The sequence below is a fragment of the Cnephaeus nilssonii genome (genome assembly GCF_951640355.1).
Source record: "Cnephaeus nilssonii genome assembly, chromosome: 14".
Lineage (NCBI taxonomy): Eukaryota > Metazoa > Chordata > Mammalia > Chiroptera > Vespertilionidae > Cnephaeus > Cnephaeus nilssonii.
Window position 1 is genome coordinate 72,864,738 of NC_137085.1, and position 25,092 is coordinate 72,889,829.

A 25,092-nucleotide genomic window follows, 5' to 3' on the forward strand; every position below is an offset into this window, starting at 1 on the left:
GTCCCTTATCTCAGCTCACAGATCTCCGCACAGAGCACGCACATGCTGTTGGGGTTCAAAACGTGCTTCTCACCTCCCATGGAAAAGGAAGCTGGTGTTTGTCCCAATGGCCTGTTTCTGGAATGAAGTCATGGGGTTTTGATGCAGTACCAAAAAAATTTCCCACTTTTCTCTTTTGCTTCCTGTAGTTTTCAGGTGTTCTGTTTTCCTGTGGTCAGACAGCCCCTGTTTTATTATGACCACGTTGGCCCTGACGAGAGTGAGGGGCCCTTTGAAGCTGGCTGCTGGGGCCCGGACCAGGTGTGCTTCCAAGGACCTCCCCTCCACACCCTCCCAGGGGCAGCGCCCTGCGGTGCTTGGCTCCTGTGCCCTTAGGCCAAACCTCTCCCCCAATACATGTGCTGAGTAAAATTCAGTGAAGGTTCCTCTAATTAATTTAGGGCTTAGGTTTTGTGCTGTGTTTTCTTTTAATCAAAATCACCCTTTGCGCTGACTTATGAGGCCCAGGCCGCGGGCAGGCCCGTTGGCTGCTGCGGGATGAATACGAGTTTACTTTCAAACGCTGCCGCTTGCACAGGTCCCAGCTGCTTCACCTTCGAGTCATAGAGAACTAGGCTCCAAAAGGGCTTAAAAAGTGATTTTGCTTCACCTCCCGTGTCCCTGACAGACAGCCGCCAGCTCTGCCCGAGGGTTCCCTGCTCCCTCGAGGAGCGGCCCCGTGGAAGGCGTCCTCTCAGGCCTTCCTCAGACCCAGGCCTGCCGTCCTCTCGGCCCGACCTTCCGCGCTGCACAGTCTCACCTCATGCTCACAAACCATCCACATATCTGAAGGTCATCCTCTTGCCTTTGCTGGCCACCAGATCCCAGTTTTGATAAATTCGTCACAAGCACTGCAGTTGGGAAAAGGTTTGCCTTCCGGGCGTGGTCCTTTGCTGTCCTCTGTGTTGACTGGCCTTCTCCGACTGTGACACCTGAACTGAGCACAGCGCTCTGTTTGAGGTTGCGCCTGAGCAGAACGCCGGGGACCCTGGCTGCTGCCTTTCTCTGTATAGTCAGAAAAGCAAGGACAAGCACTAATTAGGTTGGATGCACTTGCATGACACCCTCAAGGTCCATCCATGTTGTCACAAATGGCAGTATTTCATCTTTTTATGGCTGAGTAGTATTCCATTGTATGTGTGTGATATTTGCATATCATATACACCACATCTTGTTATTAACTCATACACCATGTTTCTTTTATAAACTCAGTATCAGACACCTTCTCATGGCAGTCTTACCGTTCCAACTCCCATACATTCTTCTCCTTAGTAACACGCACCAAGTGCTTCTCATGCGCCAAACACTGTTCCAAGCACGGAGAGAGAATCTCGTTTGATCCTTACAATGGCCCCGTGAGACAGGTACTGGTCCATCTTCCTTCCCAGGACAGCTGAGGAGAGATGCATGAGGTGGTTGGCATGTTCCCACAGCTAGAGAGTGGCAGAGCGGGATGAAAGCGGAGGAGTCTGGCTCTCCACTCTGTCTGACCCTCCCCACAGCCTCCCCTCACACCCACCTGCCCTCATCCCACCTACCATCCTGTTGGTTGTTTTGGAAGCCACATCGTCACCTCTTGCTGCATGTTGAGTTTACAGACAATTAATAAACTAAATCTTTTTCATAGGTAAATGCTAAATTTTAAAAACTTCTCTGTCCTCATTGACTATTGAAGCCTGTGGTTTCTATTCTTGAAGATGGATGCTGTCCGTCAACCAACAAGGAGACTCCTAGCCTAGACTCTTACGCAAATCTCTTAAGCCAATAAGTCTTCATTCCTTGGACACAGCCCTCAGGCTATAGCAAGTCATTAATCAACAGCCTTGGGGTTCTGTTCTTTACCTTCTGTAAAGCCATGAAGCAGCACCATACACTCACCACCACATCCATCTCTGGCTGCCTTGTAGAAGCCGGGACGCCTGATGCCCACAGTGAATTTCTGGCAGAGGCCCAGGTCCCGTGCTAACTCCTGTAGTTAATCATGTTCTCTTCAAAATTGGGGGTCTTGCCAAGCCATTATTATGCTCAGTTAACATTTGACAAAGGAGGCAAGAGCATACAATGGAGTAAAGACAGTCTCTTCAATAAATGGTGTTGGGAGAATTGGACAGACACATGCAAAAACTGAAACTAGACCACCAACTTACACTATACACAATAATAAACATACAAAGGATAAAAGACTTAAATGTAAGTCATGAAACCATAAAAATCCTAGAAGAAAATGTAGGCAGCAAAATATCAAGTAGCTCACGTAGCAGAATTTTCACTGATACAACACTTAGGGCAAGAGAAACCAAGGAAAAAATAAACAGATGGGACTACATTAAACTAAAAAGCTTCTTCTGCACAGGAAAAGAAACCACCATCAAAATGAAAAGGGAGCCCACTGTATGGGAGAACATATTTGCCAATAATACATCTTATAAAGGGTTAATGTCCAAAATATGTAAAGTACTCATACAACTCAACAAAAGAAAGACAATCCAATTTAAAAACAGGCAGAGGGCCTAAATAAACACTTATCTAAAGAGGACATATAGGCCTGGTCGGTATAACTCAGTAGTTATAGCGTTGGTCTGTGGACTGAAGATTCCCTGGTTAGATTCCCGGTCAAGGGCATGTACCTCGGTTGCAGGTTCTCAGCCCTAGTAGGAGCGCAGGCAGGAGGCAACTAATCAATGTGTCTCTCTCACATTGATGTTTCTCTCTCCCCCCTCCTCCCTCCCTTCCACTCTCTCTAGAAATCAATGGGGAAAAACGTCCTCTGGTGAGGCTTTAAGAAAAAAAAGGGGGGTGGGGGGCATACAAATGGCCAGAGACATATGGAAAAATGCTGAATGTCACTGATCATCAGAGAGATGCAAATTAAAATGACAGTGAGGTACCACCTCACATCAGCCAGAATGGCTCCCATCAGTCAATCAACAAATGACAAGTGTTGGCGAGGATGCGGAGAAAAGGGAACCCTCGTGCACTGCTGGTGGGAATGCAGACTGGTGCAGCCACTGTGGAGAACAGTATGGAGTTGCCTCAAAAAATTAAAAATGGAACTGCCATTTGACCCAGTGATCCCACTTCTAGGAATATATCCTAAGAAGCCAGAAACACCAATCAGAAAGTATATATGCACCCCTGTGTTCATAGCAGCGCAATTTACAATAGCTAAAATTGGGAAACAGCCCAAGTGCCCATCAGTGGATAAAAAAAAGCTGGGGTACATTTACACAATGGAGTACTATGCAACTCTAAAAAAAATAAATAAAAAAAAGGAACTCTAACCCTGAGGCAGTATGGAGGGACCTGAAGAGCATTATGCTAAGCAAAATAAGCCAGTCAGATAAAGACAAGCATCATATGATCTCACTCATATGTGGAATCTCATGAACAAAATAAACTGATGAACAAAATAGATTCCGAAACATAGAAGCATGGAACAGACTGCAGAATCTCAGAGGGAAGGCGGGGGAGGGTGGGTGGAGAGAGGTTAACTGGTGAATTTATATGCATATATGCATAGCCCATGCACACAGACAATAGTGTGATGAAACGGGGGGCAAGGTGGAGGGAGTCAATGGGAAAAAAGGGGGGCATCTGTAATAATTTCAACAATAAAAATAAAACTGTTTTTTAAAAAGAAAGATTATGTGGCACTTAAGATTCTTGCCCAAACTCCTAACCAGTATGTAATGCTGCCTCCCCTGTAGGTCTCGCTTGTACATTTGGGGCTCAGATGAGTACCCTGAGGCCAGTGTCTACACAAAGGTAGTTTCAGCTTCCTCCATGATTGTGGGTGAGTGAGGCCCTGCTCCCCAACAGTCACACCTTGTCCGGCAGCTGCATCTGATATGCAGACGGGGATGTTGAAATGCTGATTGATCCCTTTCTGTCTCATTTCTGGTTCCTTAATCCCTGGTCCAGCACTGCAGTGTGAGTGTATAGAGGTCGAGCTTCGCCAAGGAGTGTGAGGTTGAGACAGCGCCTCTGGGCTGTGGCGCAGCAGCGGGTGTCCAGACCCAAGCTGACACGCCTGAGCACCTTTCAGAGGTTTTCCCAAATCCCACCCTTGGTGATAGTCCTGCAGAATCAGTCCTTTCTTCAGGAGGCATGCTTCCAGATCAAATCACTGTGTGCCAAGGGTCACTGTCCCCCTCCTGAGATGCCCACACTGCTGCTGGGAGAGCAGCGGAAAGGGAAGGAGGTGGGCAGGGCAGGGCGTGCTAATTTCAGTTGTTGTGTTCGGTGCCAGGTACAGCAGAAACCAAGGGCATTTCAGCCCAAACGACCTTCGTAACTTGATCTCTTGCATTCCTTGTATTCTAGCCAAGGAAATAAACACTGGCATGTCATGTCTGAGAAGTGCCTAGCGCGATCACATTTACAGAGTGCTTTTATTTATATTACCTGAGTCTCGTCACATTCTTTTTATTAGTATTAGGATTTTTAATCCTCACCAAGGATATTTTTTCCATTGATCTTAGAGAGAGTGAAGGGGAGGGAGGGGGGAAGAGAGAGAGAATCATCGATGTGAGAGAGACAGAGTGACTGGTTGCCTCCTGCATGCACCCCGACTGTGGCTAGGGATCAAACATGAAACTGAGGTACATGCCCTTGACCAGAAATCGAACCTGAGACCCTTTGGTCCAAGAGCCGACGCTCTAACCACTGAGGAAACCGGCCAGGGCCATCACACTCTACTCTACGGGTGAGGAAACTGAGCTCAGGAGGGTAAGAAACATGCCTGAGGCTCTCCACTTAGTATCCGGCACAACCAAGATGGGGACTGGGTCCTGATGAGGCCCCGGAATGCAGCAGAGACCGGTGTTCCGTGGGCCTCGGGACCAGCCTCAGGTCTGCCACTAACTGGTTTTGTGGTATGTCCAGGCCTCACTCCTCTCCGCTTTTGAATGGCATAATCACAGTACCTGTGCCATCAGGTTCTCATGAGGGTAGAAGGACGTGATGCATAAGAAGAGCTTGGCAGAGTCCCTCGCATTAAGTGCATGTCTAGGAAAAACATAGTAAGTGTCGGGTTCGGAACTACCCCTGCTTTCAGGCGTCCACTGGGGGTCTTGGAACATGCGTCCCATGGATGATGGGGTGGGGAGGGAGAAACTACTGTACATACAAATGCACAATTCCATTTCGATGGAGTCAAAGAGCAGGCAAACCAGAGCCAGGGAGTTCCAGGAAATGGTAGCGGTTAATATTAGTTCGGCTCTCCATCTATTAGAGATAAATCTACCTACAATTACTGGAATGGTGAGCAATATCAACTTCAACACATGGGCTTATTTTTCTCACACAGCAAGAAGTTTGAAGGCTGGCAGTCGCGGGCGGCCAACAGCCCAATGGCACGCACCATCCAGGGCCGCTTGCCTTTCCCTCATTCTGATCTCCAGAGCGCTTTGATTTGCCGCTTCATGGCTGCCAGGTGGCTGCTGCACTCCATCTACCATGACTGGGGGCGGGGGGGGGGGGGTGCAGGACCAGGGACTCCCCCTTTTGTCAAGAAAGCAAAAGCTACCCCAGAGCCCCGCTTCCAACCACAGCAGATGTCTGCTTTTGTCTCACTGGCCTGGACCATGTCTTCTGACCATTTGTAGCTGCAGGGACTTGGGAAGTGAGCATTTAACTTTCCGATTTGATCGGGTAAGTGGCGGGGAAGAAGGTGGCTGAACGTGGGGGTAGCCTGAGCCAGTTGTGTTTGCCACAGTTCTTCCTGCCTCTTGGGTCGTCAGGTTAGAGGGCTTAGTTAATCCTGGTCACCTGTTCATGGCACGTGAACAGCAAAGCCCTTTTCTAGACTGATTCCCTTTTGTTTTCACAAAATACATAGTTCCATGTGCATCTGTTTTTCTTAACCTTTTAATTAAACTATAACACACACACACACACACACACTGAAGTGTTTCTAGATGGCTCAGTAGAGTTTTACTATTTATCCTCTTGCAAGCACCACTCTGACTACTATTTGGAACACTCCCAGGATCCCAGAAATCTCCTGCTTCCGCCTGTCAGTACTCCTGCCCAAATGGAACATTCCTCTGATCTCTAACCCTGGGCTCTGGCTTGCCTGCTCTTTGACTCCATCGAAATGGAATTGTGCATTTGTATGTACAGTAGTTTCTCCCTCCCCACCCCATTATCCATGGGACGCATGTTCCAAGACCCCCAGTGGACGCCTGAAAGCAGGGGTAGTTCCGAACCCGACACTTACTATGTTTTTTCTAGACATGCACTTAATGGAAGCCCTTTCTGGCTTCTCTCAGGCGTATCTGAATTGCCAGCAACACTACTCTTGTGCTTTGGGGCCATTATGAAGTAAAATAAGGGTGACGAACGGAAGCACTGTGATACCCGGACAGTTGATCTGACCATGGGGAAGGCTCCCACGTGACTAACAGGCAGGGAGCGCATAATCATGTGGATGCGCTGGACAAAGCGGTGATTCATATCCCAGGCATGACCCAGGGGGAAGGCGTGAGATTTCATCAAGCTGCTCAGTGGCATGCAAGTTACAACTTATAAGTTGTTTATGGAATTTTTAATTTAATATCTTTGGTCCTTGGTTGACTGCAGGTCACTGAAACTGCGGAGAGTGAAAGCGGGGGCCAGGGAGATGGCTGTGCTGTGACTCCGTGCACTCACCTGTGAGAGTCACTGTTCTTACATGAATTGAGGCTGCATTCGTCATGGGCTCCCGTCCTCTCTGTGCATTGTCTGTCTGTGCAGACCTGGGATAAGCGGCGTTCTGGGAAGTCAGCCCTTCCCGCTCACGGAGCCTCTTCGCCGCAGAAAGCCAAGGCTTGCCTGGCACTGCTCCCCGCAGCGCCACGTCCACTTTAAAAGGAATCTCCTGGGGACTCGTGCGTTTGCCTTGGATGCTGTCAGCATAAAAGAATTTTCTTGAGCACTTCTTCGTTTGGAGAGGGTGGAAGAAGAGAATAAGAGGGATGGTTTTTGGAAGGACGTTTTTAGGCAAAGGGCAAAAAAAGCAACTGAAAGCGTCATTGGGAACCTGGAAGCCAGCGTTCCCCACAGAGATCTGTCTGTCTTCGGTGCCCCAGCCCTTCTGCTGGTCTCACGCAGAGCTCAGGGACTTAACTCACAGCAACGCAGGCTCTCCTGGGGCTGGGAAAACTGGTTGGAATTCGGGTTCTGAGAAGCCTTCCTCCCTGCAAGGCTGGCTGGGCTTTCCCTCTCAAAGCCAGTGTGGTTTTTCTTTACAGAACGCTCCACCCAGGACACACTTGAGAACAAGAATAAAGCTGATGCTTTTCAATGGAGTCTAAATGAAGATGAAAGGGACTAGCTTTTCCTGCAAGTACAGGCATGTAGATAAGTCAGGGATCGCGTAGAAAAATTGAAACTATGCAATTTGCTCTAGTGGCTGGTGGTTGTCTTCTCTTGAGGTGTCTGCTGGTCCCAGGCCTGTGTCTGCTGGGACAATGTGCTGAAATCTCCGGCAGAGACCTAATGGGACGTTCTGTGCGTGGCAGCTAGAGCACGCTGCAAAGTGATTGGCTTGGCAAGCTGGCCCATCGTGGATGCTTCCATTTAGGCCCGCATCCTTACATGTTGTGTCTGTGGACATGTGGCATCAAGTGAAAGAACAGCCTAACCCATTGCCTCGAACATGGATGGCCAACCTTGAATTTAGCAATATTTATTACTGACAAATTTGTGATATTTTATTAAGTTTGTTGAGTAATTTATGTAGCCCTAGCCCTTACTGGGGATTTTGCATATATTATTTCAATTATTCCCCATAGGAACTGGGGAGATACGTAGGATTATTTGCATTTTGCAAGTGAATAAATTAAAGATTAGAGACTTTAACTAACCTGCTAGTGAGAAACAGGTTTAAGAAGTAGGGTTGCAACTCAACACCGGTTCTCTTAGATTCCAATGGCCATGTCCCTGGTACTTATGCAAACTACCTGTTGAAAATAGCCACTGGCCTTTCTGATATGCTCATCCTCTCATCGGCCCATGCTTCCCAGTCACTCACCCAACACATACTCTTCAGTGTTCATCCAACAAGGGACTGGTTTTCGGACAGCTAAAAGCTGCAAATACCTTGTCACATATTTTAATTTTAGCTAATTGGTGAAGCTTCACTGTAACACGATTATATTTTATTAAGGAAATTTTTAAAAATATTTAAAACACTCTGATAGATAATAAGGAGACATTGGTTTCAGTCCTAATGTCACCATGAATCAAAACAAGCCACGAGCCCTCAGCTCCCCTTATTTGTGAAATGAGGAGGTGGAAGTGTGTGGTTGCGAATGTCCCTACCTGTTCTAAAAGCATGGCTTCAATAATGTGTGTGTGTGTGAGAGAGAGAGAGATTCTAAAACAGCTTCCTAGTACAAATATTTCTTTTTTTAGTTTTTTTTTTTATTTTTCAATTACAGTTGACATTCAGTATTATATTAGCTTCAGCTGTACAGCATAGTGGTTAGACATTTATATAACTTACAAAGAGATTCCCCCATTAAGTCTTGCACCCACCTGACAGCATGTAGTTATTAGAATATTATTGACTATATTCCCTCAGCTGTACTTTACATCCCCATAACTATTTTGTAACTGCCAATTTGTACTTCTTAGTCTCTTCACCTTTTCATCCAGTTTCTCAACCCCACTCCCATCTGGCAACCATCAGTTTGTTCTCTGTGTCTATGAGTTCGCTCCTGTCTTGCTAGTTTGTTAAACAAATATTTCTTAAAGGAGCCTTAAATGCAAGTCGAAAGAAGTGGATAACATTGGGCTTTCAAAAAAAATTTTTAATGTAAGTTCTTTACTCTTCCAAGCAAAGCTACATTTTTCATTGTATTTCCCAGTTTGTCATTCCCACCAAAAGAAAAGCAGGTTCTTAAGTAATGCATATTGGAGCTTAGATTCCATGAGGGTCTGGCAAGTTTTAATCTTGGATAAGATGATGTAAAATATTGCCAATAGCCAACCTTAGGTTGCCAACCCAAATATAAATCCCTACTTGTTCAGTATATGGATTTATAATGTAAACTGTTTTAAATTACCGTATACCTGGTACTATTGAATAGAATTAAGACACTGTTGAGCAACTCTGAAAATAAGCCTAAGGCGATATTATGGTCTAATTAGTTAAGAATGTGCTATACTTTTACTACATCATTTTAGACCCAATAAAGAGAAAACTGGCCATGTGAGTGACTCAGGATCATCTGTCATCAAGCATGGGCTCAATCCAGAGAAGGTCTTCATGCAGGTTCATTATTTAAAGGTAAGCCCATCTAAGTGTCAGAAGCCAGTGACTATGGTATAGCACTTTTTAGATTATACACATAAACAGTGAAGATTAATAACATGGTTGAGCTAAACAAAACAATGATCAATTTTGTAATGACATTTGACTGGGTAGATAACTGATTGTCTAATATTTATACCCAAAAAATGAGGCACGAATCAAAGGAACCTGAACTATTTCCTGCCCTGTACCTCCCTTCTCCCTGCTTCACGTCAGCTTTGAAGAGCAGAATCTTAAAATTGTTGTCAGGTTCCAACTGGAAGATAGGAGCAAGAAGGAAGCATTTTAAGTTGAAAGGCCTTTCCTGATAGCTGAGGGAGAAAGGAGCCAGGACCTGGCCCCTCTGGTTTGAGATATGCGTCCAGGCTTCATGTAACCCAAGGGGAATACCCAGATGAGTTGAAAGCAAAGTAGTCGATCCTTAATTTCTAGAAAGACACGTATCACATGATCTCACTTATATGTGGAATCTAATGAACAAAATTAACTGATGAACAAAATAGACCCAGAGACATGGAAGCATAAAACAGACTGATGTATTTCAGAGGGAAGGGCAGGATGGGGGTGGAGGGTGGGTAGCAAGAGGTTAACCAAAGAAGTTACATGCATATGTGCATAACCCATGGACACAGACAATAGTGCTTTGAAGGCCTGGGGAGGGGATGAGAGCCGGGTGGAGGGGGTCAATGAGGGAAAAAAGGGGGACATCTGTAATGCTTTCAACAATAAAGATAAATTTAAAATAAAGAATATAAAGGTCAGCCTGGAACACATCACATGGGACATTCTAGATGTGCATAAAGCACTGGTGGGTACGCTAGGGTTGCCTGTGTAAGCATTTTTCTGATTAATCCATGATAGGCATCTTTTTTCTTCTACTTCCTCTCTTCCAGGGTTATTTTCTTCTCCGGTTCCTTGCCAGAAGACTTGGAGATGACACCTATTTTTCCTTTTTAAGAAAATTTGTGCACACATTTCATGGGCAGCTGATTCTTTCCCAGGTAATATATGAGTCCTTGTGAGTCCCTGGAGGTGTGGCATGTGGGGACTAGATTATGTATTAAAAAGTGGGGGAAAGATTTATGATTTAATACAGTAGGAAAAATAGGAAGTTAATGAATTAGACATAGGAAAGTGTTGCTTTAGGGAGGGTGATCCCCCTGTAGTTTTGGGACCATCTGATACCCAAAGCTGTCCTGTGCAGGGATGTGGATAGTTGAATCTTAAGTGACCTTAAAAACAAAAGCAAAAAAAGCAGCCCTGTTGTTCCTCTACCTGCAGTGATCTTTGCAGGGTTGGCTCCTTCTTATCCTTTTGTCTCAGCTCAAATGCCACACACTCAGAGTGACCTCAGCTAATCAGATCTGCATCCACCCTGCTAATCTCTACCCTTTGCCTTTTTCATTGCCTTCATTGTCATTGCCATTAATTATCATTATACTAGAGGCCCGGTGCACGAATTTGTGCACGGGTGGGGTCCGTTGGCGTAGCCGGCAATTCGGGGCTGATTGGGGCCATGGGAGGTTGCCTGGCGGGGGCAGGGGCCATGGGAGGTTGACCGGCTGGCCAGGGGGAGGTGTCACAGGAAGTTGGCTGGGTGCCTCGATCAGGGCCATCGGGGCCAGTCAGCTGTCGGGGAGGGACCACGGGAGGTTGGCTGTGGGAGCATACTGACCACCAGAGGGAAGCTCCTGCATTGAGCATCTGCCCCCTAATGGTCACTGCACGTCATAGCGACTGGTCGACTGGTTGTTTGGTTGCTTAGGCTTTTATATATATAGATTTTCATTTAAGATCACTTGGGGGGTTTTTTCTTTCTCCTCCATTCTATGTATAAGCTCATCAAGGCCATACCATGCTCTTTATTTGATCAATACTTAATACATGACTGGCAAACAGTTTGTGCACCATATATATTTGATAAACCAAGAGATTGACAAGATACACTGAAATATTCAGGCAGCCTGACCTCAAAACTATCAGAGAAAGACTGTCAGTTTATATGGGTGTGGGGCCAAGCAGCACTTAGGAATAAGCAAGTTAACAAAGAAGCACTGACTCTGGAAGCCGTGCTCACAGCAGGCACCAAAACCTGCTGGGGCAAACTCCACTTTTGTGTGTGTTTTTTAAAATATTTTTTATATTTTCTTTTATTTCTTTATTCTCTTTTTCCTTTCATATCTCTTATTTCTCCCTTTCCTTTACTTATTCTATTTTTTTCTCTTTTCTCTTTTGCCATTTTTCCTATTCTATATTTTATTTATAATTACTTCTTTTTTTTTTATGTGTGTGTGCCTCCCACCTGGTCATGCTCATTCAGCTTTATGGTGCAATGGGGTCATCCACTTGTGACCCAAGGCCAGCTATTCCCTGGAGAGCAAGCAGGTGGTGTCCTCTCCTACAACCTTGTGACCCTCATGCTCAACCTGCTCATCTACAGTTTTCAGAACAAGGAGGTGAGGTGTGTCTTCAAAGAAGAGGGACCTATACTCCATGACCTCTCCAGTGATTCCAGAACTGTTTATCTAGTCCTCTGCTGGACACCCCTGCCCGGAGGGGTCTTTTGTGCTTCAATATGGAGGATCTGAATTCTTTCTGATCCTCTTCTGATGATTTCCTGTTTTTGTTTTAATATATTTTTATTGATTTCAGAGAGGAAAGGAGAAGGAGCGAGATATAGAAACATTAATGATGAGAGAGAATCATCAATTGTCTGTCTCCTATACACCCTACACTGGGATCCAGCCGACAACCCAGGCATATGCCTGGACTGGGAATTGAACCACAACCTCCTGGTTCATAGGTTGACACTCAACCACTGAGCCATGCCGGTGGGCTGATTCCCTATTTTGAAAATGGCACCAATATCCCTAATGACTGTCTTGAATTCAGCCATCCTTCAGGCTTATTATTTTTTCTTTTAATTTTTTATTCCTTCTTTCTATTCATGTTCTTGTGTGTGTGTTTTTGCCTCTTGTCTTTTATTATTTCTTCTTTGCCTCTTTTTTCTTTTTTTATTCTTTTTTTATGTTGTTTTTGTTGGTGGTGGTGGGTTGCTTTTTTTTCCATGTTGTTTTTTTGTTTTGTATTGTTCTGTCAGCACCTGTGCAACAGTTTGCATGACATCATTGGGGTTGAGTCTCACAGGCAGCCAGCCCAAGGGCCGAGCCTATCTACAAATAGGGCAACAGGTGTCAAGACCCAATTAGAACTGGAGTACAAACATAACCCACACAAGGGACATTCCTAGGGCACTCAGCTCAAGAGATCAAGGAGACTACACCACTGTGTCTCTGAGAACACCCACTACAGGAGGCCACCCTACCAAGCCTGGGAGTCATAGCAAGTCTATCTAATACATAGAAACAAATAAAAATGGGAAAACAAAGAAACAGGCCCCAAATGAAAGAACAGGAGGAATCTTCAGAAAAAGAGCTAAATAAAATGGAGGTAAGCAATTTATCAGAAAAAGAGTTCAAAGTAATGTTTTCAAGAATGCTCAACAGCATGAAAAAGGACATAGAAACCATGAAAAACAACTAGTTGAAAATAAAAAATAACATATTTGAATTAAAGAATACAGTGGAAGGAATGAACAGTAGGTTAGATGAAGCAGAGTATGAAATCAGCAAATTAGAAGATAAGATAGAAAAAATCAGTCAATCAGAGCAACAAAAAGAAAAAAATAATTGTTAGCCCTAGCTGGTTTGGCTCAGTGGATAGAGTATCGGTCTGCAGACAGAAGGGTTCTGGGTTCAATTCTGGTCCAGGGCACATACCTCGGTTGCAGGCTCTTCCCTGGCCTGGGCCCTGGTTGGAGCTCATGCAGGAGGCAACCAATCTATGCAACCAATCTCTCACATCGATATTTCTCTCTGTCTATCCTTTCCACTTCCACTCTCTCTAAAAATCGATGGAAAAATATCCTCAGGTGAGGATAAATAATAATAATTTTTAAAAATTATATAATAAATAAAAAGCATAAGGATAGTTTAAGGGAACTTTGGGATAATATGAAAAGTAACAACATCTGTATCATAGTGGTACAAGAGGGAGAAGAAAGTGAGCAGAGATAGAGAACTTGTTTGAAAAAATAATGACAGAAAACTTCCCTAACCTGGTGATGGGAAAAGTCACACATGTTCAGGAACCACAGAGAGTCTCAATCAAGATTAACTCAAAGATACCCACACCAAGACACATCATAGTTAAAATGGCAAAGGTTAAAGACAAAGAGAATCTTAAAGGCAGCAAGAAGGAGACAGTCAGTTACCTACAAAGGAGCTCCCATAAGGATGTCTGTCAGCTGATTTCTCAACAGAAGCACTACAGGCCAAAAGGGAAAGGTATGAAATATTCAAAGTAATGAAAGACAAGGATCTGAAACCAAGACTACTCTATTCAGCAAGGCTATATTTAAAATTGAAGGTGAAATAAAGAGCTTCCCAAACAAGAAAAAAAAAAAGGCTAAGGTAGTTTATTACCACCAATCCAGAATTGTAAGAACTGTTAAAGAGACAGATGTAAAAAGAAGAAAGAGAGAAATAGAGATAAAGAAATAGGCATAAAGAATAAAAATGGCAATAAATAAATACCTACCAATAACAACCTTAAATGTAAGTGGATTAAATGCTCTAGTCAAAAGTCATAGGGTAGCTGGATGGATAAGAAAATGTAGCCCATATATATGCTGTTTATAACAGACTCACCTCAGAACAGGCTGAAAGTGAAGGGATAGCAAAAAATATTTCATGCAAATGAAAATAAAGGCTGGGTAGCAATACTCATATCTGACAAAATGAACTTTAAAACAAAGGCCATAAAAGTGACAAAGAAAGTCACTACATATATATAAAAAGCATGAGTTTATATATACATATAAACTTTTGGTGGGTTTTAAGGGGGAGATTGACAGCAATACAGTCATAGTAGGGGTCTTTAATACCCATTGACATCACTGGATAGATCTTCCAGACAAACAGTCAACAAGGAAACAGCAACCTTAAATGACACACTAGATCAGATGGATTTAATTGATATTTATAGAACATTTCATCCCAAAGCTACAGAATATATATTCTTCTCAAGTGCACATGAAACATTCTCAAAGATAGAACATATGTTAGAACACAAAATAGTCTTTACAAGTTCAAGAAGATTGAAATCTTATCAAACATCTTCTTCGCCCTAGCTGGTTTGGCTCAGTGGATAGAGCATCGGTCTGTGGACTGAAGAGTCCCAGGTTTGATTTCAGCCAAGGGAACATGCCTGGGTTGCAGGCTGGATCCCTAGTAGGGGGGTGTTCAGGCGGCAGCCAATCAATGATTCTCTCTCATCAATGATGTTTCTATCTCTCTCCCTCCCCCTTCCTTCTAAAATCAATAAAAATATATTTTAAAACACACACACACACAAAAAAAAACAAAAAACACAAAACAAAAAAAACCAACACCTTCTTGGATCACAATGGCATGAAACTAGAAATCAACTATAATAAAAAAATTAAAAAACATTCAAACCTATGGAGGCTAAATAGCATGTTATTAAGCAATGAATGGATTACCAATGAGATTAAGAAAGAAATAAAAAACTATATGACATTGAAGAAAGAAATAGAGGAAGATACAAACAAGTGGAAGCATACACCATGTTCATAGATTCAAAGAATTAGCATCATTAAAATGTCCATATACTCATCATTCTATAGATTCAACACAATTACTGTTAAAATACCAATGGCATATTTCATAGATCTAGAACAAATATTCCAAAACTTGATATGGAAACAAAAAAGAACCCAATTAGCCTCAGAAATCCTAACAAGCACAAAGTTGGAGCAATCACAATACCAGACATCAAACTATACTATAAAGCCATTGTGATCAAAACAGCCTGGTACTGCCTTGGCTGGTTTGGCTCAGTGGATAGAGTGTTGCCCGCCAACCAAAGGGTCCCAGGATCAGTTCCAGTCAAGGGCATGAGCCTTGGTTGTAGGCTTGATCCCCAGCCCTGGTCGGGACGTGTGCAGAAAGCAAGCAATTGATGTGTCTCCCTCACATCGATGTTTCTCTCTCTGTGTCTCTTCCCCTCCCTTCCACTCTCTCTGATAAGCAATGAAAAAATATCCTCAGTGAGGATTTAAAACAAACAAACAAAACAACAGCCTGGTACTGGCATAAGAACTGGCATATAGGTCAATGGAACAGAATAAAAAGCCTAGAAATCAACCCATGTCATTATGGTCAGATAATATTTGACAAAGGAGGCAAGGGCATCAATGGAGCAAAGACAGTCTCTTCCATATATTGTGTTGAGAAAATTGGACAAGTACATGCAAAAAAAACAACAACAAACTAGACCATCAACTTACACCACATACAAGAATAAACTCAAATGGATAAGACTTAAACGTAAGCCACAAAACCATAAAAATCCTGGAAGAAAACATAGGCAGTAAAACGTTAGATATCTTATGTAGCGGGTATGTTTTTGCGGATATATCTCCTAGGGCAAGAGAAACAAAGGAAAAAAGAAACAAATGGGACTACATCAAACTAAAAAGCTTCTGCACAGCAAAAGAAACCACCATCAAAATGAAAAAGGAACCCACTGTGTGGGAGAACATATTTGCCAATGATACACCTGATAAGGGGTTAGTATCCAAAATATATACAGAATTTATACAATTCAACACCTGGAAGACAATCCAATTAAAAAGTGGGCAAAGGATCTGAATAGATACTTCTCCAAAGAGGACATACAGGTAGATGGCCAATATGTATATAAAAAAATGCTCAAGATCAGTAATCATCAGAGATGCAAATTGAAACTATAATGAGATATCACTTCATACCAGCCAGAGTGGCTACCATCAATAAATCAGCAACCGGTGCTGAGGAGGATGTGAAGAAATGGGAACCCTCATGCACTGCTAGTGGGAATGCAGGTGATGCAGCCACTGGAGAACAGTATGGAGTTTCCTCAAAAAATTAAAAATGGAACTGCCCTTTGACCCAGGTCCACTTCTGGGAATATATCCTAAGAATCCCAAAACACCAATCAGAAAGAATATATGCACCCCTATGTTCATAGCAGCATTATTTGCAATAGCCAAGGTCTGAAAACAGCCCAAGTGCCCATCAGTAGCTGAGTAGATAGAAAAGCAGTGGACACAATGGAATACTATGTGACTGTAAAAAAAGAAGTAACTCTTACCCTTTGCAACAGCATGGATGGACCTGGAGATTATTATGCTAAGTGAAATAAGCCAGTCAGCGAAAGACAAATATCACATGATTTCACTTATATGTGGAATCTAATGAACAAAATAAATTGACTAACAAAATAGGATAAAATAAATTGACAAACAAAATAGAATACAAAAATTTCCTATATTCACTGAAAATTCTGGAACATTGTTCTCTGCAGTCCTGTAAAGAAAGATCCAGTTGTAACTGGAAAATGCAAAAGGGCAGAATTAAGGTTAACTCTGTATTTCCTGCTTCTCAAGCAATTAAATTCTCCCCCTTATCATTGAGTTAATGTAACGCCCCCCCCCCCTACACACACACACACACACATACACACACGTTAGTGAGCATGCATTACTGGACAAATATGGGATAAGTTGATATGGGCTCTAAGGAGATAATGAAGTGACATTAGTAAGAAATTATACTACTGTACTTGGATTTTTAGGAAGCAAGAATACTGCCATTCAGCCAGTGAAATATCTGCAATGTAACCTATTAATAAATCAGTTGTGATAAATTAATTTCTAATTCAACAGTTACACAAAATAATTATTAAAGTAAGAACCTCAAGCAAAAATAATTCTTCACATTCTAAATATTGCTCTTGCTTCCTCTGTACTTGTTTTCTCCATGTACTGTATCCACTGCAGGTGCAAGGAGGGCCTTCAGATGTGAGGGGTTATTCTATTTGGGCTTGTCCCCTTCCATTTTTTAATATTAGTTGCTATTCTTTGTATCATTTATTTGGGGTGAAGCAACAATACACAAGTAAAGTCTTAGAAGGAGAACGGAATTTGCAAGAAATAATTTTTTCATTACTGCCCTTTATAGGGAGACTTTGCCTCTGGAATAAATGGACCTACTGCGCACCCATAAACTCATAGAAAGGGCTGGCAGGCTTCGCCCCTGTGCGATGGCTTTGCCTCATGTGTTGATAGAAGAAGAACACCTTGTCATACAAATTGTTTGCAGATTTCCACTCCTCCGTGCTTGCATCTGTTTGTAATCCCAGGGTCTGAGCTGCTGCTTCCATCTCACATTCTGAGTTAAATGGGTCTCATCAGAGCCTGCACTGCCCAGATCTGCAGGCTTGGGGGGTGAGGGTGGGGGTGGGGAGGAGGGGGGCGGGGCCGTTCATTTGGCTTTCCTGCAGCTGGTCATTTGAGCCCTTGCAAGGACCTGCTTTACAAGATTTTCAGTTTATTAAAAGAAAAATTTCAAGTGTAGATCCCCAAAATGTTAAAGGTTGTTCTTGTTTGCTTCATGTTCTATAGTTTTTCCAAAATGTATCTTGTCAAATCTTCAGATGATAGAAGGTTTAATTTAGCAAGTAAAAATGCACAACTCCAAGTTAAATTTGCACCTCAGATAAACAGCAAATACTCTTTTAGTATTTACTCTTTTAGTATTTAGTAAATACTGGGCATCCAATATTGTATCTGACAAACCTAGTTGAGGCCAAATCAAGATTCTAGGATTAGATGGATTGAAATGGTTGGTCACAATATTCAAGGTGCAAATTAAATATAAATGACATTGAACATTCATACGTGAATTTTTTAGGCCTTATGGTATTGTGGTTATGTTTTAAAAGAGTCCTTATATTTCAGAGCAATTTACTGAAACATTGATTGGTGAGATTATGTAATGTTTGGGGTTCACTTCTAAATAATACAAGAGGCAGATAAGTGGATGGGGCATATTGGCTGTGGGTTGATGGGTACATGAAGGTTAATTATACCCTTTTGTCTTCTTTTGAATGTGTTTGAAATTTTCCATAGTATAGGAAACAATGAGTGTGTGTAAGTCATGGCTTTAGGTTTAAAAAATTTATTATTGAAACATCCTAGGTTGTCAGTGGCACTAGGAGAGGCTGCAGACGGAGCCAGGGAACCGGAGCCATTCTGGCTGTAGCCGCTTTGTTCCTCCCGGGGGACGGTCGGGGATAGTCATCGTCTTGAGCTTTGTCATTATCTTTCCATAGAGCCAAGCAAGACAGTTGCAAGTCACTCACCAGCCTCTCGGCGCTGAGGTCGTTCAGTCCGTAGGGAAGGCTCCTGACGGGGACTGGGTTAGGTGGGGGACAGAGCTTTATGCTGTGGCCAGCCTTTCGAAAATATATAGTTGAAACATGAAAATAAACTGTTGCTTTAGGTCAACATAACAAACATTACATTTTTCAATTTGTTTGTGGTTTTTACAAAACAAATCTCTTTACCTGATTGGACTGAAGTGCCGTAGTTAATAAATTGGGTGCATAGTCTAATGATCCAGCATAGGCCCAGCTTCGCGAGCAGGTGAGCTGCCTGCAGCCGGGGCAGTGACACATCGATGGATGTCTTTCATGGTTTGCTTTTTTCATATTCCAGGATTTCCTTCAAATGCTGTTGGAGAACATCCCAGAAGAAAAAAGGTGAGCACCAACTTAGGAATTAAGAGCCTCGTTTTACTTTTAATGTTAAAAACGACCCTGCCATTGTTCGGCTTACTAAACTGAGGAAGTTCCGTCTTCCTCTCTGAATAGAGGCAAGGACCTGGCCCAGCCCGCAGGAGTCCTAGGAGGATCAGCCAAACTTAGCAATGGGCTCACGGGGATATTGGGAGCCAGTGGCACAGCAGGGATTCCCCAGAGTTGGGGGTCCCCCAAGTGGTATATGAGGCAAGCCAAGGACACGGTGTGGCCTCAGCTGCTGTGGAAAGAATGGCAGCGAGGACGGTCCTAAAGCCCCGGGGCTGTAGATGACATGGCTGGATACAAGGAAACACTGTTCCGTGGAAGGTGAAATGTGGGGTAGTAAGAAAAGCCTGGGGTTTGAAGTCAGGCTCTTCAAGGTTCTAACCCAGCTCTGCCCCTTCCCATATATAACATTCGGAGCAGGTCACCTCGTCCCTCCAAATTCCTGTTTTCTACCCTCTCTGGCGGGCTTTCCCAGAGGATCAAAGGGGATAACACATGAAAAGTAGGTGCTCAATTAATGATGATGTAGCTAGAACAATAACAGCTTCTGTGCATCAGGCACTTTCGGGATCTGCTTACAGGAGATCATTGGCTCCTCATTACAGCACTCCGCCTGTGCCGCCTCCTCCTCCTTTTTCTCTTCATCATCATCATCGTGATAATTTTAAGCCAATACTTCATGGGAGGTTACTGTTTGCAGGCGCTCAGTTAATTCTCCGAATATTGCCACCTGGGGCGTTGTGTTTTTATTCCTGTTTTACCAGTTAGAGGCCTGCGGTGCCGAGGGCTCGGTGAGCAGCCAGGGCATCACAGCTCCATGTGGCAGGTGGGCTCTGCTCCCAGGTGGCTGGCTCTGGAACCTCTGCTCTTATCCACAATGTTCCACGTGAGGAAGCGGAGGCTCCCAGTAACTTAAAGATCCCTTAGTGAGCAAGGGAGTGAGCCCAGTTTGCAGTGAGCTCTGTCTGGGCCTCGCCCATGCTCTTTGCAATGCAAGCTCGCTCTGGAAAGAGGGAGACCTCTTACTTGGAGGTGCCCAGTTTTAGTCTGGCTGACCAGCTACAGGGATTCCGGGAGGGTTTAAGGCCTACAGCAAAGTTTGGATTAGATTCATTCCAACCCTTTCTTTCTAATTTCCTATCTTAATTTAGGCACTAAAAGCGAATAGCCTGAAACATAATTTCTAATAGCAAAATTGGTATTCAAACATTAAAGGGGGCATCTTGGGAAATTAACATTTCTTTCAAGAAGAGCCAATATTACTCTCCTTTCTGACCCACAGTTTTAGCCATGATTTTCTGCTCGGAACAGATTTCCAAATGTGGAGATGAATTCCTTCACACAGACATTGACTTGGGCCCATGCAAGGCCAGACACCTCCATGTCGCCGCACCTGCCTGATAGGCAGCCTGATTTGGGGGTTGTAAGGGTAAGGTGTCAGGACTTGTGCTCCCAGGAGATGACATGAAGTTCAGGGAGGATCTGGGGGTCATGAGGGCGTGGAGAGTTCTTCTTCATCTTCTACCGTCTACTTACAATTCTTGCTTCAACAGTTAGAAATGTTATTGTTAGGCTTTTTTTTTTTTTTTTAATCAGATGGGAACTCACACATAACACAAATTAGTGCATCATACAGAATTAACATAGCCATATCATTTATTAATTCCTTAATTTACCTCTTTCTGTTCCTGCCTTTGATGCTGAAGGAAGTCTTATCCAGGGAGATCGTGTGGGCTGCAGTCATTGGTTTTTCCAGGAGGCCGCTCGAAGGAGGTGTGGCTTGTTTAGGAAGGGCTGAAATGTTTTGGATTTACCATCATTTCTCTTTAAACAGAAATGTGGGTTTTCGTCATGCAAAAATCACATCAGAGGTGGTCATTATTCCGAAGGTCAAGAACAGTAATTTACCTGCAATATTTTTCCCTTTTTCTTGTATACCTGCCCTGGAATAACTTTCCAGGTCCTCTGATAGGATGGAATGCTTTCCCTACGAACTAACACCGAATGAAACAAGAAGAAAACTAATAGAAGTTGTGTGTTACCTCTTGTCACCAAAGTCTGTTTCTGAATAATGACTGTGCATTCTTTCAGAACTTCTTAGGGCACAAATATAGTCATTTTCATGGCAGCTACGGAGTGCCTTGTTAGCTTGGGAAGTCTTCTTTCTTTCTGTCCTCTTCCTAATAAGGGTATGGAGTTCACTTGGACGGCCCAGAGCCCTCTGGTTCTGGGGTCCAGGTTGTTATCATTGGGAATATTTATGGAGGAGACACACTGTGGGCCCACAAAGAGGCCTTTGTCGTACTTGTGGAAGCTACGAGCAGCATCTCAGTGTGACGGTGGCCAGCGGCACCACCTCCTCCCCTCTGGGGGGATGCCTCTCCCAGGGAGGATCATGTTCTGGCCAACAGGTTTAAGCTTCTTTTAAAAATTCTCCTGAAAAGTTAAGGCAATTTCTTTCCTACAGTGAATGTATTTCAGCAAGTGTCCTGGAATACTTTTTGAAACTCAACCGTCTTTCCTGCTAACTAACCTCAGAATCGAATTCAGCTATTGAAACAGACTGTCTACCGTTTTACCTGTGCAGCATATTGTACCAATTTTATCTGCTTCTCCCACGTAGGTGAAGGCCCCACACCTGGCCCCAGAGCCCCTAATCGTTGGCCCTACTGCAAAGTGATTCTCAGGCACATCTGTTGGGCACCTGAGCCGTTCTGTAGGGCAAGGGTTTTCAGATTAGACCCGCCAGTCAGGGCTAAGGGGCTGTCATGCTGCTTTTGCGTTGTTCTCTTGCTTCAGTTAATTTAACATTCTCTACGGAGCACCTTTCACACCGGGAGCTAAGCTGGACACGAGGGAGCAGAAAGGAATAAATCCCATGCCCAGCCCCCAGGGAGCTCCGAGGGGACTGCTGCAGACATACCCGAAGCAGAGCACCGTGACTCCGTGTGGGAGGTGCTCTGGGAGCTTCCCAGTCCTGGGTGCACAGCGAAAGGGCTCCTCAGCCCTGGCCTCCAGCCTCCAGGCAAAGAAGTACCACCGGAGGTTTTAGGTAGGGGCGTGCCACCAGCAGATTGGAGAGGTACTCTGGGGCGGGGGCAGCATGGGAGACAGACAGACGTGGGAGAACTAGAAGTCAGGAGACCAATTAGAAACCAGTACAGCAGTTCACTCGGGAGACCTAGAGCTGGAATGAGGGCAGGGATGCTGGCGGTGGCAGTGCAACGAGCAATCTGAGAGATTCCGGAGATAGGACTTGGGTGATGGGTTGTGAAGTTGAATGGGGGCATCCAGCACGAAGTTGACCTTTCCTTCCGGGCCACTCTGTCCCTCTGAAGTTGCACTGGAAGTACCGGGGCCCCTGTTTTGTCTGGGGAGTCGGTGTGGTGCAGAGGGGATGGGAGGGACATGTTTGGAAGTGGAAGCAGGGAGATGAAGAGCTGTGTTTTAGACTCTGTCAGTGAGAGGTTTCTGTTTAAAGGATGGTGTTTAAGAGACCAAGGGAAGGAAAAGCTGGAAGTGCTTGGAAGGAAATTGGGACAAATCCTGGGCCCTGGCCTGCCTGGCGAAAGCTCGCTGGGGAGCACCCTGCTACCCGTTACTCCTACGGTATCAACAGCAACCAGTTCTTCCTTTGCTCGTCAACTACTGTGCTTGTGTGTGCATGTTCATGTGTTGGTTTCATTCAGTGCTTTTCCTGCCCCGCGGAGCTGGGCGTACTTGTTTTATACACGTTAAGTCAGCAACCTGAATTCTCTACCCCAGCTCAAGCTGCTTGTTTTGATCAAGAAAGTAAATAACTGTGTGTAAAGTTGAGATGTACACTAGTTGCATTCCAGAACAAGAGCACTTTCCGATTCAGACCCGAGCACTGAAGGTCCCAAAGCTTGCCTCCGTCTAGTACTCGCGCTCCCAAGGTCTTTCCATCCATTCTTCAGGTCACGTGGCAGCTGGGCCATGTGCTTTCCTTAAAGACGTGGATAGAACGTGACCTTTAGAATCCCAAGAGGCAGAAGACGGGAGTAAATGTCAGTAAAGACATTTCTCCTGATCAAGACGTTGACAGGAACAAGTAGCAGATGTGGCTGATACTCCACCCTCAGAAATCAACTGAACGAGCAATGCGGCATGCGCCATGCCATTTCCACGCAAGCCTGGGTCTATTTCTTTGTACTTTAACATCACAAAGAGATAAGCAATTGCTCACTTTGTGGCTTCTAACCAACATCATGCCAGGATTTCTGACATATTCTCTCCCCTGCTGCAGTAACCACGTGTGACCACATTCATAGCTCACAGGGACTGGAGACAGGACATAGGAGTCCCGAGAAGGCTATTCTCCAGCCAGAGGGCGGACCCACCTCTGCTGTGGAGGCCCCGGAGGCCTCAGTCAGGAGGTGGAGTGCCGTTCACAGGCCCAGATCTGGAAGGCATGCAGCCGAGGGCCTGTGTACTTTTAGCTATCTGTAGGAAATCAATTTCCATAGCGATCAGACATGCAGAAGAGTAATTTCCTGTAAGTCCTGGGTCCTGGCGAAGTGGAAATGCTCCTGCTTGTCTGTGGTGATGACTCAAGCCACATGACCTCAGGGGGAAACAGCCCCCAGGGCTCGGACTCTGAGTGTCTGGGAGAGAAAAGCCGACCGTCAGCTTTACCACTGCTGTAGATCCTTGTCCAGACCGAAAATCCACCCGCACCGTCACGTCAATAGCTGGGATCAAAATGCAAAAACTATGTACGTGCTTTATTTTATTTTCCTTAAACACATTTCTTCCCTGAATATTGAGCTTTTTCACACTGTCTCTCATAATTTCCTTGTGAGGTACGGCCCCTTAGCGTACCTATAATTTTTTCTAGCAGCTGGAGCTCATGCTTTCATCTTCTCCGAGTTTAAGACCTTTGTCCACGTCAGCAGTCCACAGACAGGTGTGGGTGCGGTGTGACGTCTGCACGGATGTTGGGAGTCCAGAAACCCGTCTTGTCCTCAGCCTTTTGTCTGGGTTGACGTTGGCCACTCTTCTCATGCTGGAGTTGCTCCATCTGCTAAAAAGCCACACCCAATTGACACCCACTTCACAAGGATCATATGAAGAATGAAGTAATAATGGTTATAAGATGCTTCCAACCTTCCCAAAGGAAAGTGATCTGAAACTTCCCTCAGGGGAGTGTCTTTTGCTCCTGGATGCAGCTGAATGATGAACTCTCCTGCCCTCACACCTTTGCCCCTCCCAAGAATTTCCCCATCTCTTCAGAACTCTAATCCAAGGGCAGGCAAACAGGGCACCTTCAACGCAAGATGGAGGGGTCAGCGTTGTTTGGAGCAGGCTTCTCTGCACCATGAATCATAAAGCGATGCATCGTGACACCTGGCAATAATACTGGTTTTGCACAGATATTAAATGAGATTTTTTTTTGTAGTGTATGGTACATAGAAGATGTTCAATAAGCTACTCCTTTTTAAAAATATTTTTTATTTTAAAATTACAGTTGATGTGCAATATTATATTAGTTTCAGGTGATTAGACATTTATAGAATTTACAAAGTGGTCACCCCAATAAAACTAGTACCCATTTGACAACATGTATAGCTATTACAATAATATTGACTATATTCCCTATGCTGTACTTTACATTACCATGTCTGTTCTGTAGCTACCAATTTGTACTTCCCAACGCCTTCACCTTTTCATCCATCCCCTCAACCCCCTCCCAGCTGGCAACCGTCAAAATGTTCTCTGTATCTATGAATCTGTTTCTGTTCTGCTTGTTTATTTCATTTTTTAGATTCCCCATACAAGTGAAATCATCTGGCATTTGTCTTTCTCTGTCTGACTTATTTCACTCAGCACAACACCCTCTAAGTCCATCCATATTGTTGCAGATGACAAGATTTCATTTCTTTTTATAGCTAAATACTATTTCATTGTATATATGCACCATTCCGTTATCCAATCATCTATTGATGGGCATAGGTTACTTTCATATCTTGGCTATCTATATAATAAAAGCCTAAGCGACCGTTATGGCGGAACAACCAGTCGCT

At 44.1% G+C, this 25,092-nt stretch overlaps 1 protein-coding gene across 10 annotated transcripts in view; it reads left to right on the forward strand.

Moving 5' to 3' along the window:
- AOPEP (aminopeptidase O (putative)) overlaps positions 1-25,092 on the forward strand; it is a 353,107-nt gene that overhangs the window by 218,447 nt on the left and 109,568 nt on the right. For all 10 annotated transcript variants that reach the window (XR_013814460.1, XR_013814461.1, XR_013814462.1 and 7 more), the window contains 3 exons: positions 9,211-9,313; positions 10,231-10,338; positions 18,960-19,003. Coding sequence is in view for 7 of the 10 variants with exons in the window: in XM_079789821.1 (XP_079645947.1) it covers positions 9,211-9,313; positions 10,231-10,338; positions 18,960-19,003 (255 nt within the window). In the remaining 3 variants the exon portion in view is untranslated. The remainder of the gene's footprint in view (positions 1-9,210; positions 9,314-10,230; positions 10,339-18,959; positions 19,004-25,092) is intronic.